This window comes from Bombyx mori, chromosome 7 (assembly GCF_030269925.1).
Source record: "Bombyx mori chromosome 7, ASM3026992v2".
NCBI classification, from domain to species: Eukaryota; Metazoa; Arthropoda; class Insecta; order Lepidoptera; family Bombycidae; genus Bombyx; species Bombyx mori.
This window is the reverse complement of record NC_085113.1, coordinates 6,051,798-6,067,181: the sequence shown is the minus strand read 5'-3', so window position 1 is coordinate 6,067,181 and position 15,384 is coordinate 6,051,798. Positions and strand designations below refer to the sequence as shown.

Genomic DNA, 15,384 nt, shown 5'->3' with positions numbered 1-15,384 from the left:
GATTCTACTACAGCTAGATTCGTTAAAATAAATTTTGTTTTCAGGTATTTCAATTTTAAATTAGTCTACTGTAAAGTTCACGCATTGTCGCTTAGTCACGTTTACCTTTCAAGCGTCGATATATTTATCAATGAAACAACATGCATTCGGAATCTTAAATCAAAAAACAGATAAACGAATTTAATATAAATTGAGCCAGGTACAATGTCTATATTTTTATTTAAAAGTGTTTTTAGTCTAAACTATATAATTTAATTTTCGTAAAGTAAATGGCACAAACCTTGATCTACAATAGAAGGGATGAGTCCTTTGGTTTTTCCGTTAACCCAGGCGTTTATTTGCTGTGCTACGACTCCGTTATTACCAAAGTTCACTGGGACAGCTTCCGAGAAATACACATACCGCAGGTTTGTCTCGTAATCTTTCTTGAGTCTTAATTTATTGGAAACGAATATTGCATTGGCGTTTTCTAAAACGGTTTCTGTTGAATTTGACTGAAAAATAAGTTTTCAATTAGAAATAATTACAAAAAAAATATTTTATTATTATTATATATTTTATTTTGTTATTATTTTTATTTTTCGTGCAAAATTTCGCATTTTATAAATTTTAGAATGAAAATCTCAAGTTGATGAAAATTAATGATTCCCTGATTTTGGCTTGGCCGGAATGGTACACTCACCTCAGCAATGGGTCGAACAGCGTACAACATGTTAATATCTTATGTACCTACTAAGATTTTGTGAAAAAAAATCTAATTGGACTTTGTAACAATCAAACTCAAACATGGTTTCCAGAATAATCTCTTGTCGCCTTCGATCATCAACTATTGTTGATCGAAGCTTGTCGCCGTTAGTCTGTTTGTAGTGGGCAAGCATTTACGCATTGAACACATTACGATTAGAAAATTGTTTTTTTTAGGCCCTTTGTGGGCAGACGAGCATACGGCCCACCTGATGGTGAGTGGTTACCGTCGCCCATAGACTTCAGCAATGCCAGGGGCAGAGCCAAGCCGCTGCCTACCGCTTAATACTCTCCACAAGCCTGGTTTGAAGAAGGACATGTCATAGCGCTTGGGAAGTACCGTGGAGCTCATTCCATAGCCGGATGGTACGTGGCAAAAAATACCTCGGGAAACGCACTGTGGATGACCGCAGTGGCTCCAGGTAGTATGGATGATATCTACTCCAGCGGCGGGCGCTGCGATGGTAAAAACGAGATGACGGTATCATCTCAAAAAATTCCTCAGAGCACTCCCCATGGAACATACCATACAAAATACAGAGGAAACCGAAATCCCTCCGCGCAGACCCAGATGTTCCAAACGATCCGTGAGAATGGGATTATCGACAATCCGAACGGCCTTCTTCTGTATGGAGTCAAATGGAAGAAGCTGGTAATTGGGAGCCCCTTCCCAGAGATGGGAGCAGTACTCCACGCGAGGCCGGACTTGTGCTTTATAAAGCAAAAGTCTTTGTCCAGGCGTGAACTACCGCTTCGCTCTGTTGAGGACTCCCAGCATTTTGGACACCAACTTGGCTTTGCCTTCCAAATTACTCCGAAACTGGACATTGCTCGAAATGTCGACCCCACTTATCCCGATCCTCTGGGAAGGTTGCTGGGATACTCCTTGGAATTGCGGCGCCTTGACAAAGGGGTTCTTCTTCACAGTGAACACGCAAACTTGCGACTTTGACGGGTTGAATTGAACCAAGTTCAATTCACCCCATTTGGAGACTCGCCGCAGAGATTGTTATTCTATTTGAACTCGCGACGAAAATGGGATCCGTAGATATAACTATATTTTTGATGAAAGCACTTTTTAAAGGATGTCTTCATCTCATGTAAATTTGTCTTATTAATTCGAATGTATACAAAATTACGTCAGCCGAACACACCTAGTGTAGTCAGAGAAAATGTTACAAAATTTTATCCAAACAATTAAGTTACGTTTAAAAACATTCTTATGATAGATCAGACTTAGTTTCAATATAACTCAGTAATTTAGGTACCTCTTCGCATTTGTATTAAAAGCGGTAAGTAGCGGTATTAAAGAGGTTGCTGGGTTGGCTACCTACATTTTTGTGACATTTTCAGTTTTCTGAAGTCACACGTACATTACCTTGCAGTTTTAAACAATTGCTCCCATTTGACAGCCTACTAGGAATGCGTGGAAGCTGTAAACAATCTCTTCGGACCTCCGCGTTTGATAGTTAATAAGACATACGTACATGTAAAGCCTTTAAATAAAGATTCAGTTGCTCCCTCAAATCGTCTTTTACTGACGAAAGTCTCAAAGCACTTCTTATTTCGTCTGCCGTCTCCCCCGTAGCTCCTTCCAGCAACATGGCCAGCGTAGATTTTATACTTGCCGGCGATACCATCACATTGCCATGTTTATTCTCAGCCGAGTACTTCAGCAAATCAATATCGAAGAAGTTCAATCTGGAGTACAGTGCTCGTGTATCAAGACAATCCAACGTCTGAAGGCTGGCGAAAGTTACGACTGAAACAAATTATTATGAAAAAAACGTTTAGGAAATATAATAATGTATGTTTGATTAAAATCAATTATAATTTTAATTAATTTAGACATCGTTGACAAATATGTTCTGCATTAGATTTGCAAATATACAGAACAGTATTTTGGCGAAATGCCTCGTATACTATATAGTATTCGATCGTCAGAACTGATGGTATATTTTACAGGTGGTAGGACCTCTTGTGAGACCGCGCGGGTAGGTACGACCACCCCGTCTATTTCTGCCGTGAAGCAGTAATGCGTTTCGGTTTGAAGGGTGGTGCAGCCGTTGTAACTATACTGAGACCTTAGAACTTATATCTCAAGGTGGGTGGCGCATTTACGCTGTAGATATTTGTGGGGTCTAGTAACCACTTAACACAAAGTGGCTGTGAACTCGTCCAGCCATCTAAGCAATAAAAAATAAATAAATAAAACGGTAAGGAACTGTCTTACACGCAGTGTGCGTGTTTAATTAATAATAAAGCGTTTGTTTTTGTTACAGAACCGATGCGGAATCATTAATACTACGGCTATAATGAAAACCTATTTCCAAAATTAGCCCCCGCTTGCTACTTCATTGAACAAAGCATGGGTAGAACCTTCGCAAACTAGCCTACCAAAACAAGGAAGAGATCAAAAAACAATAAAAAATAAATAATGCACCAACGAGTACACACAGCGTTTACAATTAACATAGATTATAATAAATATTATATAGATTATCATAATTGTAAATAATTGAGCAATTAGTGGAAGTCATACATAATTAAAACGGGCACTTTATTACGCAAAAGGAACCATGCTTACAAAGGTTTTTTTGTTTGAACTTTTTTATCGAGAACGTGTCAAGGCGAGGTTTTTAAAACGAGTTTTGTATTAAACAAACTCGCTTCGAAATTGGTTCCAATGTTGGAATCGAAAATAAGGAAAATCTCACAAGCTCAACACAATGGTCATTCAAAACTCCTTAGTCGTTTGTTAAGAATTGTTTAACTCAAATGGCAACAATTTACCAACCAAATTCAATTCATTAATTCAATGTTTCAGTTTTTGTGGTGTAGTATTTTTAAAGACTTGGTTCCTCTTCATGTGAAAATGAGCTGACGGTTCTTCTTGTATTAAGTTGTTATCAGGGACCGGGAGGGCATAGGCATAGGGGTTTTTTTTCTAAACATCTAATTTGCAGGTCAAGGATATCAAATAATAAATTAAGTTTAAAAAAATCTGCATTTTTCCGATTCTATTCTTAATTCTAATTCTCTTAAACGTAATTTAACCCCCCATTGTCATTTGTCATTGTCCTATTAGATTATGAATGAAAATTCAATCATAGTGTAAGTAAACCAACTTATCACAAGTTTGCGAAAACATTTTAGTACTTTAACTTTATAAATAAATGGCGAAAAAGATTGAATCTTAATATTATTTATCCGGATAATTGGATTTGAAAAACTCGATTTCGAGACGGTTTCCGCAAAACCTGAATATAGTTGTTATTAACATTGACTAAAACAAAATAACTTACCAAAACATATTAACACACGCATAATTGAGCACTTATGTTTAATTATTTAGCGAAATCATTTGTTTATATGTATTTTCTGGGAGGATAAAACAGCTCACGCTGTATATACTGCCTCCATTGACTGCTATATTACGACTGCGAGTGGTGAGAATTTATACGCTTTGTAAAAAATAATACGTCATTACCTTACTTAGGTGAACGACCAATCAACATACAGTTGCTTAATAATTAGACGTGACATCACATATGTATTATGTACCTACATAGATCGAACAGAAACCAGTTCTTCAAATGTCATGATATTTTTAGGTTATTGTTTTTATCAGATTTTTTTGACAACGTGCAGAAAGATTTGGCACATCGAATACTAAAATAAATGCGGCTGACTTTTTTCCTACTTAACTATAAGTATGTAGCCTTGATGGGGCTATTTTAGTTTTCGGACTGGTTGGCGAGGTCACGAGGCTCTCAGCCTGAGAGACATTGCTAATATCCGCCCTAACAGGAACAGTCCTTCGCTGAATCTAGAGCCGGATCAGAATCGCCACCTAAGATGAACTGTGTGCTTAGTGCGAGTTTTTTAACGTTCTCGATAGCGTAAAAGTTAACCCAATTTTGTATGCAATTGGAACAGCGCCCCTAGCGGCAAACGTACGCAAACGATCCCATTCCATACAAATATGAGCTAACTTTTACGCTATCGAGAACGTTAAAAAACTCGCACTAAGCACATAGACGAGAAATTCAGTGGGTTGTGTCTGTGCGGTAAAGTTACATGTCGAACTCTTCATCACATTCAATGAGTACGGCGAGAACAATGACCGGTGAGCGACTGATCTGTTATACTGTGAGGGAGCTCATATAGAGTCCCTTCTTTATTTCGCCGTAAAGTCGTATTTTATATAATTAACACCACAGTTGAAACAATATAAATTTTATTGTTGTACAATTCTAAGTAATTATATTACATTAGTTATTAAACACATTATAAATTATTTTTACGTTTTAAATATTTGGCGGTAAAAAGGTCCCGTGTCACAGACTATATTCTTTTTCCCACCTCTCGTGCGTTCCGGCTTACGCATCATAAAAAGGTGCGGTCTTAAACGCCACAACTGTATTTGGAGATGACAAAAAAAAATCATAATCTATACAAATAAATAAAATTGGAGTGTCTGTTTGTAATAATAAAATAACCACTTTTAACTAAATGTGCAAGTATGTATACCCAGCACATATACCAATATATATTTTTTTTACATTTTTGTCTGTCTGTCTGTTTGTTCCGGCTAATCTCTGGAAGCTGGACCGATTTTAGACTTTAACTGATAGGTAGCTGATGATGTAGGGAGTAACTTAGGCTACTTTTTTTAGACTAGCTTCGCCCTGCGGCGTCACCCGCGTTACGACAATAACCGCGGGTAACATCGCGGGACTCAGCTAGTTGGTAACTATGATTTCATTTAGCCCAGCAATGCATTTAGGTTCCTTGAAAGCTGAAAGGGGTCTTCTTACGAGACTATCGTTTAAAATACCTAATACAAACTATACTAAACTACACCTTGAAATACATACAAAAAACAATTTTTGAAAATGTTAGCATGATTATAATTTTAAATCCTAACTGTAAATGGACATTAGATTTAATATAGAGCATTTTTAAAAACTCGTTTTCTTAATCTTTTATCCGTGTTGAATTTTAAATGTGATTTGTAAATTAAATCCTTGATGAGTAAGAGGCTTGAAATTTTGAATACAAACATAGCATAGAATCAGACGACAGGGATGAGCAAATTTTGTATTTTTTGTTTTTCTAATTCAATAAAATAAGTATGCTAAACACTATTAAATATTATTCGTTACGCATCGTGCAGTCACTTTTGTCAATATCTCTAGATTATTATTAAATTTGATTCCTTTTTTTCTTAGCTGTTGTCCTGTGATTTTTAACTTTATGTTTATTTTTGTCTAAAATCGAAGTAAAGTGTATTTAAGTTTGCTACAAACATAATAAGAGATTAATTAAATACAATAAGAGTTAAACTTTACAAAATAAGAAGAACGCACTAATTCGATGTGAATGAACGAAACGAAGTCAGACTACCTCTGAAATTATAGTTATTTTTATAAATTTAACGCTTTAATTAGTAATTAGGGCAGTAAGTAGCTCAGCCGGAAGGTAGGACTAAACTTATTACTGAAAACATGACCGCCACGATCATACTGCCAAGGATGTGACGACGAAAAATAGAAAGTTACTATTAAATTAATCATGTACGCTACTGAATGTTCTACTCATAATAGTCTTCACTGAGATAGAACAGTTATTGATGTTTCACAAGTCAATTTCGTGCCTTCCCCCCACTCGTTTAACGACGGTAGGACCATATTTGCTTAGAGCGGCAGCATGCTTGAGTATAAATGTAGGCAAATAAAGATCAAATCTCAGACAGGACAAAATCATTTTTCGAGTATTGTCCTTCCTTATCGGAGATCGACAACCATATATACTTTGAATACTTACATAAGAACAGAGAGCGGTTTCTCTCGTTGTATCACTGGCATACACTGTTAAAAATATTGTTACACCGGTAAGAGTACCGCCATCTATCGCCGAATAGTCAAACGAATATAGAAAGATCAAGTAGCATCTAGAATGCTCGAGAAGTATAACGCCATCTATTGTCAGATAGCGGAAATACACAAAACTCGACTTTTGTGGAATATTCTCGATAATACTAGGGATGTGGTACCGGCTATAAAAGCGTTGCAGAGATGGCACGCAGTCAGTTAGTTATCGGAACTACCCGAAGCGAAAGAAGCGAATTGAGAATTTTAAAGTGTTTGTGACATTTTCTAAGTGCTAATAGTGTTAATTTGTAATTCAGTAGAATTTTTACTTATTCTGAACCCCAGCGCATAACAATATACAACATATACATAGACTCTCCTCTCGACCTGAATTTTCCCTTCAATAAGATGTTACAACTTGGACAAGCTCATTTTTATCGTCGTACAATATAACTAAATCAGTTAATCTTAGCACTATATTAATGTTCAGAACTCCCAAATTATTGTGTGTTATTTACTGCTTGTTTTTTTATACATTCCTTCTGTAAGTCTCCAAGGATTCGATCACAAATACCACGAAGTATCTATGTTTCAGAAGACTCTTGCACAACTCTGCACATGATTTAAAGAGTATGATCACGTATATCATCAACCAAAGAAAATAATAGTTTCAAACAAATTAAAAATAATTATAATCAAAAAACCCGTAATCAATCGATAAACAACTGCTTTATGACAGTTCCGATGTTTTCATTGATAACACTGGAAGCTAAAATAAGGTTACAAAAAAGTTGACGTATCTAATGAAACTAGAGGTCCCGCAGTAGTCGAAATTCGACTATAATTAATTGGAATTGTAAGTTTGTACACTATTATGATTGTATTTTATACTTCTATAATCACAAATTTCGTCAAAACTACACTATAAAAAATATTAACAAAGACAAACAATATTTAATCTATTCTCAATTTGACAACAGACGTCAAGAACAAAAGTTTGACAATAAATAGTATGCATGCGTGTGTGCGTCAAATACCGTACAATGGGGTAAATAGGGACAAAATCGACCTTCAGATTGAATTTTAAAATAGTTCCAATTAAATAGTCACTGCTCAACCAAAGAAATAAGTTGAGTCTTGAACGTACCTAGGTGATAAAAACCGTTACATAATTTTAATTATTCATTTTAAAGAAATAATCGGTAAAATAATGGCCGTCCCAATTTACCCAGCGTCCGGGGTAAATTGACACGGTTAAGGGTTAAATTGGGATATTTGTAAGGGTTGTCAACTCGCAGTACTGCGATATATAGGTAGGTGCCATATAATTATTTATATGGACCGAAATTATGAATACAATCCATAATTTAAGCACAATACACAACATAGTGTAAATTAAGCTGGTTTCTATTCCGAAGCGATGTGACGTGAATGATAATCAACAATACAATGATCAAAAAAAGTATGTGCATGTTATATTTTAGAAAATTATTATTTAATTTCCTTAAAAATCACAACTCTGAAACAAAATGATAAAATAGAATAAAAAATAGAAAACAAAAGGACTGGAAATGCAATAATACAATTTTATTTCATCAACATTTTCAAAATAATCTTTGAGCAAGAGTAAGATATCAGGTGAATAAGATAAAAAAACAGCTTTATCTGATTACTGCCAATAATAACAAAAATAAAAGAAATTCTTTCTAAGCTAATTAACTAAACTCAATTAATTCACTCACTCATAATTGGATATCTCGGATTTTTAATTAATGTTACATTTAAAATCTGAGGCCTGTTTTTATTTGGGTGTGCGTTTTGAATGTTAACAAAATCATGATTCGACGCGTGAATAGATTCTGAAATAACAAAAGTTTTGATTCGTTTGAGTTCTTTTAACTTTTAACTTTTTTTATTGCTATAGAGAACATACGACCGGGCAGATATTACAAGGTAAATGTCGCGAAAAAAAAGTAATTATATATATACTTTTCTTTTACCTATAATACTTACATAAACTAACTGATAAACACATTAACCTTCTTTACATCACGCAATTAAGTGATAGTATAGGCTAAAAAATCTATTATAAGATATAAGTGACAACCCTAACAAGCCATCCCTATTTTGTCTTTTGGCGTTCCAATTTTGTGTTTTCTCGTCCCTAATTTTTCCAGTCTCGTTCCCAATTACCCTACATACGTCCCAATTTTCCCCAAAAAGAAAGGAAAAAATATACATTTTTTATTTTGTCGAAATATTGTATTTAAAATAAGAATATTGCAACTTACCGTTTGTTGTGGTATTTCCAGGTGTATTAAAAACTTATATAAACTGTAATCTTATTGAAAAAACAACGATAATATTACTTTTTTTAAAAGTTCTTTAAGCTGTTTTAAAACGCACTTTTCAACCACTATTTTCAATTTAATTTGACGAATTTTTGGGACCAACTTAACTCATATTTAGTACTTCCATAGTTAACTTGGTTTTTCTTCTATACATTGATAAATATTAACATAAACAAAATTAGGTAGATTCCGTGCTACAGGTACTTTGAGAATCTTCCGCAGGTTTGTCCCAATTTACCCCAGGATCCCAATTTACCCCATGTCATGGTACATGGTATGTAGTGTGTGTAATGTTTTCTTTATTGATATAATGTATCATTTATGCATTATTTTTAAAAAAAATTAGCATTGTGCACTTCTTCTCTATATTCTCTATAAGTGTGGAAAATTTCATACTCCTCCGTCCGCGCAATTTTCGTAAAAAGGGATACAAAGTTTTTGCTTCACGTATTAATATATAGATGTCAGAAATATTAAAAAAATGTTTTATTTCTAATCCAAATACCCTGCTTAAAGTAGTTTCATAAAACAAATATTTGTGTTATTAATGTTATTATTATCTTTGTATTATTCATTATCAAGATTAACATGTAATAAATTGATTATTTTCTATTTAACCGCATTTTCATCTACATTTACGAAAACTTTAAGAATGTAAACTTTACTTGAATTAGGCGAAAATGAATTAATTACAAAAACAACTTAGTTCGAAACATGAAAAAAAAAAGATTCTAATTAATTAAGAATTTTATTGACAGTCAAAAAGCCATAAACAATTGAAATAATGACATCATCATCACTTCGGGTTAAACTCAATAGGTCATTTGAGCATCTGATGAAATTTCATTTAAATACAATCTATACTATATTATGACGCGTAATATTATATTTCCGATGATCTTGCAGCTCTCGTCAAGCGAGATGAATGATTATAGACACAAATGCATGTGTTTCTTTGTGATCAATGGAGTCGGGCATCTTATCAGATTATGTTGAAACTTTGTACTATTATTACTGGAAATTAAGAGGTTTTTGTCTTAGTACCATCAACATACAACAGGCGGCGCTGGTACTTGTAAATTTTGTGTTCGAAGCAATTGTTTATCTCAGTCTGTTCCAATGTCTTAGCTGCCCGAAGACTGATTCGAAAAGCCATAAGAAATTAAAATTACAACTTCTGCATTAAGTAACAAAGTATTTTTTATTGAACAATTCTATAGTACTTTATAATCCCCATCGACTATCGAAGGATCGGAGACTCTTCCCGTAAAAAGCAATTGTTTCGTGTACTCGTCTTGTATGAAGAACAGGAACGGCTTGTTAACCACCACTTCATAGTCGTTTTCGTCGTCCTCACCGAATTTGTTCACTATTCCTATTTCTGTGTGAAATTCAAAAAAACAAATTAGTACTTGTTAGACTGGAAGCTCTTCTACCTATAGCTAAAGGGTTGTAACAGCAAAACTCAAGGAGGATGAGGTTGTTCACCCTAAAGCGGCGGATTTCAGGTAATCGGTAGGCAGCGGCTTGACTCTGCCCCTGGCATTGCTGTAGTCCATGGGAGACGGTAACCACTCACCATCAGGTGGGCCGTATACTCGTCTGCCTACTAGGGCAATAAAAAAAATAAAAGAGGTGAACAATGTCAGACAATAAGACTAAATAAAAATTGTATAAATAAAAATTGTAAGTGTAACCGTGAACCCCAGCGAAAAAACAAGCTTTACCACCTTTTTATTTTGCTACCTATTCTAGTAGTCTCGACAGGTTATACTAGATTCGCAGAATGAGTGGGTGAGCTCACGGCGCTCTAACCTGAAAATGGCTTTACCACGTTAGGCCATTAATCAATCGCACGGTTTATTCGACCGATAGAACAGTGCAACTGAGACCTTTCGATCAATGTGATTAGTGCGAGTTTTTTAACGTTCTCGATAGCGTAAAAGTTAAGTGAAATTTGTATGGAGTCGGAACGTTCGCCTACGTTTGCCGCTAGGAGCACTGTTCTCGAAGTTAAAACCTCGCACTACGCATACAGATGTCTGAAAGCAGGCAGCAAATTAATTGTGCAGTTTTATTTATCCACGAACGATGGTGACCGCTCACTAATAAGAAAACTGTAGACTCTTGAGCAATAAAAAACAGTGCGTCGAATAGTACCTGTAGCAGAATGAGCGATACTGCCAATTTCGTTGACCTCTATACCAGACTTTTGCACGATCTTGGACACTCTTAGTCTTTGATGAAGAAGTTGTCCTCGGGCTAAACCAGGAAACGACGCGGTTTCCTCAAAAGCTTGTCTGATGCCCAACTGAAATTAATTACAAATCAACACTGTGTTCCTTACGTGTACCAAGAAAGAGAATTTATTTAAATGTTTTGAAATTATATTTCTTTTCGCGTGCCTACGATAAATATCAATGCATGACGAAGTGATGGTACACTTAATTAATTTCATTGTTAAGACTGTTCATGATTTGAGGTAACATATATATAGGTACTATGTAAATATAAAATAATTTATTAATAAATAAATAAATTGTTTTAATGTTGGTAAATAATTCAATTACGTCAAAGAAGTGTAAATTCTTCTTCTTCTTTATTATTTGGCTCTGGCACGATTTGTGCATTAGCCAGCGTCAAGTAATAGTGTAAATTCTTACGTGACTGAATAAACACACTATAGGATTCCAATTCCACCCACGTGGAGACAAAATAAAAGTTTCAATCATTAAGACCGTTGTGAGCCCGTACGGATAGGTACCACCACCATCCGGCCTGTTGCTAGCGCGACATAATCGCCGGCTTAGGCTGTCAGACCGAATTCATGTGGGTGACGATATCCATGAGCTCAAGGGGTTAGGTAGCTGCTTACCAACAAAAAGGCACACGTGGCAGACAATATAACTACGCTAGTACACTTATAAAATATTTTCTTTGAACTATACAAGTTTCAAAAATAATTAGCAACAAAATCAGATCAGACAAATTACCTATTAATATCATCAACAACTTATTCATTACAAACACTTACTTCCTTCAGTACTGACTCAAGTTTTGATGTGTAATCGAACTGGAATTTCGGCATGGTAACATCAACCGTTCTCTCTTGTAAATTATTCATTTCTAGATGAAGATCGCTCAGACCGTTCATAATACGGGACAAGCCGGTCAACGAATTCGGTACTATTATAAACATGGCGAATTTGTTACCCTGAAACGAAACACACAAGCTGGTCACATTATGTAACTAACCTATACTTACTTGTACTTGCACTTGTACTTGTACTTGTACTCGTACTTGTACTCGTACTTGTACTTGTACTTGTACTTATACTTATACTTATATATTTATACTATATATCTATATGTCATGTGTGTTCGAGCTCACAGCTCATCTGGTTTGTTAAAAGTCTGGTATTGCATCATTCACTTCCATCACTGTAATTCTTGCGTAGCTAGAATCCACACCGACAACTGTGTGCTTAGTGCGAGTTTTTTACTGTTCTCGATAGCGTAAAAGCTAACTCAAATTTGTATGCAGTTGGAACAGTGTCCCTGGCGGCAAACGTAGGCAAACGTTCCAACTCCATACAAATTTGAGTTAACTTTTACTCTATCGAGAACGTTAAAAAACTCGCACGAATGACACAACAAATTGTTATGAGAATTTACTAGAAAAGCTTTTTAAACAAAAAACGTTTTTTTACCTAATTCTAATAACTAAAACGTTTGAAACTGACAGTTGAAATTAATTGGGGCAAGTTTTTTTTATTTATTGCTTAGATGAGTGGACGAGCTCACAGCCCACCACTGGAGCCCATAGACATCCACAACGTAAATGCGCCACCCACCTCGAGATATAAGTTCTAAGGTCTCAGTATGGTTACAACGGCTGCCCCACCCTTCAAACCGAAACGCATTACTGCTTCACGGCAGAAATAGGCAGGGTGGTGGTACGAACCCGCGCGGACTCACAAGAGGTCCTACCACCAGTAATTACGCAAATATAATTTTGCGGGTTTCATTTTTATTACACGATGTTATTCCTTCACCGTGGAAATCAATCGTGAACATTTGTTGAGTACGTATCTCATTAGAAAAATTGGTACCCGCCTGAGATTCGAACGCCGGTGCATCGCTCAACACGAATGCACCGGACGTCTTATCCGTTAGGCCACGACGGCTCTGCGTTACCGGGAGCGCTGTTACAATTGAACTGCGTGATCTATTGGCAATGGCAACCTAACTAACGTTATGCACCTTGCGATGCATTTTAGGTACATCAAGAATATATAAAAGAACGATGCTAGACCGAAAGTATCGGTTGAAGAACACGAGGGAAATCTAAATAATCCTGCAACAAAATTAGAAGAGTAGAGGGATCTTAATGATATTATTTCGATTATTAAGAATTGTAGGGTATAGAGCAAATACCACGGCTCTACCTTTTTTTTTTTTTTTTTTTTTTTATGATTGAAGGATTACTGGTGGCCCGGAGGCCTTTCCAGCTTCACCAGGACAGGTGGGCGAGCAAATGCTCAGCCAGGAGGGGTGGGATTTGCTAACAACTGCCCGAGCGCCTCCGAAGGAGACCTAACAACTCAAGAGCAGTTGCTTCGCGAATGAATCTACTACCGGATCGGAATCGCGACCCACTGAGAAGATCCGGCGAGAAACTCAGCGGGCTGATGCATGGGTTAGGCTGCACGTCGACCTCTTTGTCGAGTTCGACGCGTACGGTTACCGGGGTTCCTCAGCCTGCTCCTAGTGTTAGAGCTGAAGGTATCTAATGCAAGAGTTATTGGATCTGATGGATCCGTAAGGACGTGTCTAGGGCGACGACGGTGACTTGCTCCTGCGTGATCAGGATTCGGGGAGTAGTCAGCGGCAGCAACGATAAGGCGATTATCATGACGCATAGCCTTATCGAAGTAACGTTCCGACACTGACTTCATGTGTTTGCGGATCGATTCGAGGCCCAGGTCGTCGTGTAGGTCGACGTTCCTCACGAACCACGGAGCCCCGACGGCTAACCTGCAAAAGCGGGATTGTAGGGATTGGAGGGTGTCTATGTGTGTGCGGGCCGCGTGAGCGAACACCACACTCGCGTAAGTCATGACGGGCCTTATGCAAGTTTTGTAAAGTGTCACCTTGTTCCGAAGGGACATTTTACTCCGCTTACAGATCATGGGATAGAGTCTGCCGAGAATAAATGCGGCACGATCGCGGACTGTTTTTATATGCGGGCGGAATGTCATGGATGCATCCAGGGTGACTCCCAGGTACTTGACCTTCCTAGCCCAGGGTATAGGTTGGCCGAAGAGGGTGATCGGGGGTGTGATATTTCTCCTCCTAATGCGGGAGGAAATAAGCGGTGAGTTTCCCCTTTGAAATAACACTGCTGTGCTTTTCGCTGGGTTGATGTCTATGCGCCATTTTCGGAACCACTGTCCGAGGGTTAACGCTGCACTCTGGAGCTTACTCGCGATTAGGGACTTGTTTCTACTTGAGTAGTAAACGGTTGTGTCGTCAGCGAATAAGGCTAGCTGAGTCGGCGGCGACCGGGGAATATCGTTAATAAATAAACTAAATAGGAGCGGAGAGAGAACGGAGCCTTGCGGGACTCCAGCCGTGAGTGGTCGCGGGGAGGAGCGGGTTCCCTCTACTCGATATCGAAAAGAGCGGTTAGACAAGAAGTCTCGTATGATGAGCACGAGACTATCCGGTACGCCCATGTTGAAAAGTTTGAAAATCAAACCGTTGTGCCAGACTTTGTCGAACGCTTTTGCGACGTCGAAGAAGAGGGCTCCCGTATAGATCGGTTTTGGTCGGTTAAGTCCTACAAGAATGTGCTCCGTGAGGCGGTGCACCTGTTGTACGCATGAGTGATTTGCACGGAATCCGAATTGTTCATCGATGAGAATGCCCTTTGATGAGACGAAGTCTCTGAGGCGTTTGTAGAGCAAACGCTCATACAGTTTGCCCAGAGACATGAGGAGGCTAATCGGGCGGTAACTCGTCGGATGATTTTTTGGTTTACCGGGTTTATGTATGCCGATAACGTCTGCTTCTTTCCACACCGCGGGAAAGATACAGTTCGCCATAGCGGCATTGAAAATAGATGCCAACATCACGATGAGTTGGATGGGTAGAAGTTTAATAACGCGGTTAGATATACCGTCGGAACCGGGAGCCTTGCGAGGACGTAGGTCTTTGATCAGGTCTTTAACTTCCATTGGGGTGACGGGTGGTAACGCATCCGAGGGTGGCAAGGAGGCTCTGCGTTCTACCTCACTGTCTACTAATTCTACATGAACAGGGTCCGCGGATTGAATGCTGGGCGTGCACTGGGTTTGCAATGTATCGGCCAGCAGCTCTGCTTTTTCGTCATCATCAAACGCCGCGAGTCG

The 15,384-nt window shown here is 37.6% G+C and overlaps 1 protein-coding gene across 2 annotated transcripts in view; it reads right to left on the bottom strand.

Annotated features, from left to right (window-relative positions):
* serpin-3 (serine protease inhibitor 3) overlaps positions 1-15,384 on the bottom strand; it is a 39,578-nt gene that overhangs the window by 4,723 nt on the left and 19,471 nt on the right. Inside the window, exons 6-10 of one of the 2 annotated variants that reach the window (XM_062669271.1) lie at positions 12,006-12,185; positions 11,132-11,282; positions 10,188-10,352; positions 2,232-2,506; positions 281-494 (exon numbers count right to left, since the gene is read on the bottom strand). In XM_062669271.1, coding sequence (XP_062525255.1) covers positions 281-494; positions 2,232-2,506; positions 10,188-10,352; positions 11,132-11,282; positions 12,006-12,185 — 985 coding nt within the window. 2 annotated transcript variants of the gene reach the window in all.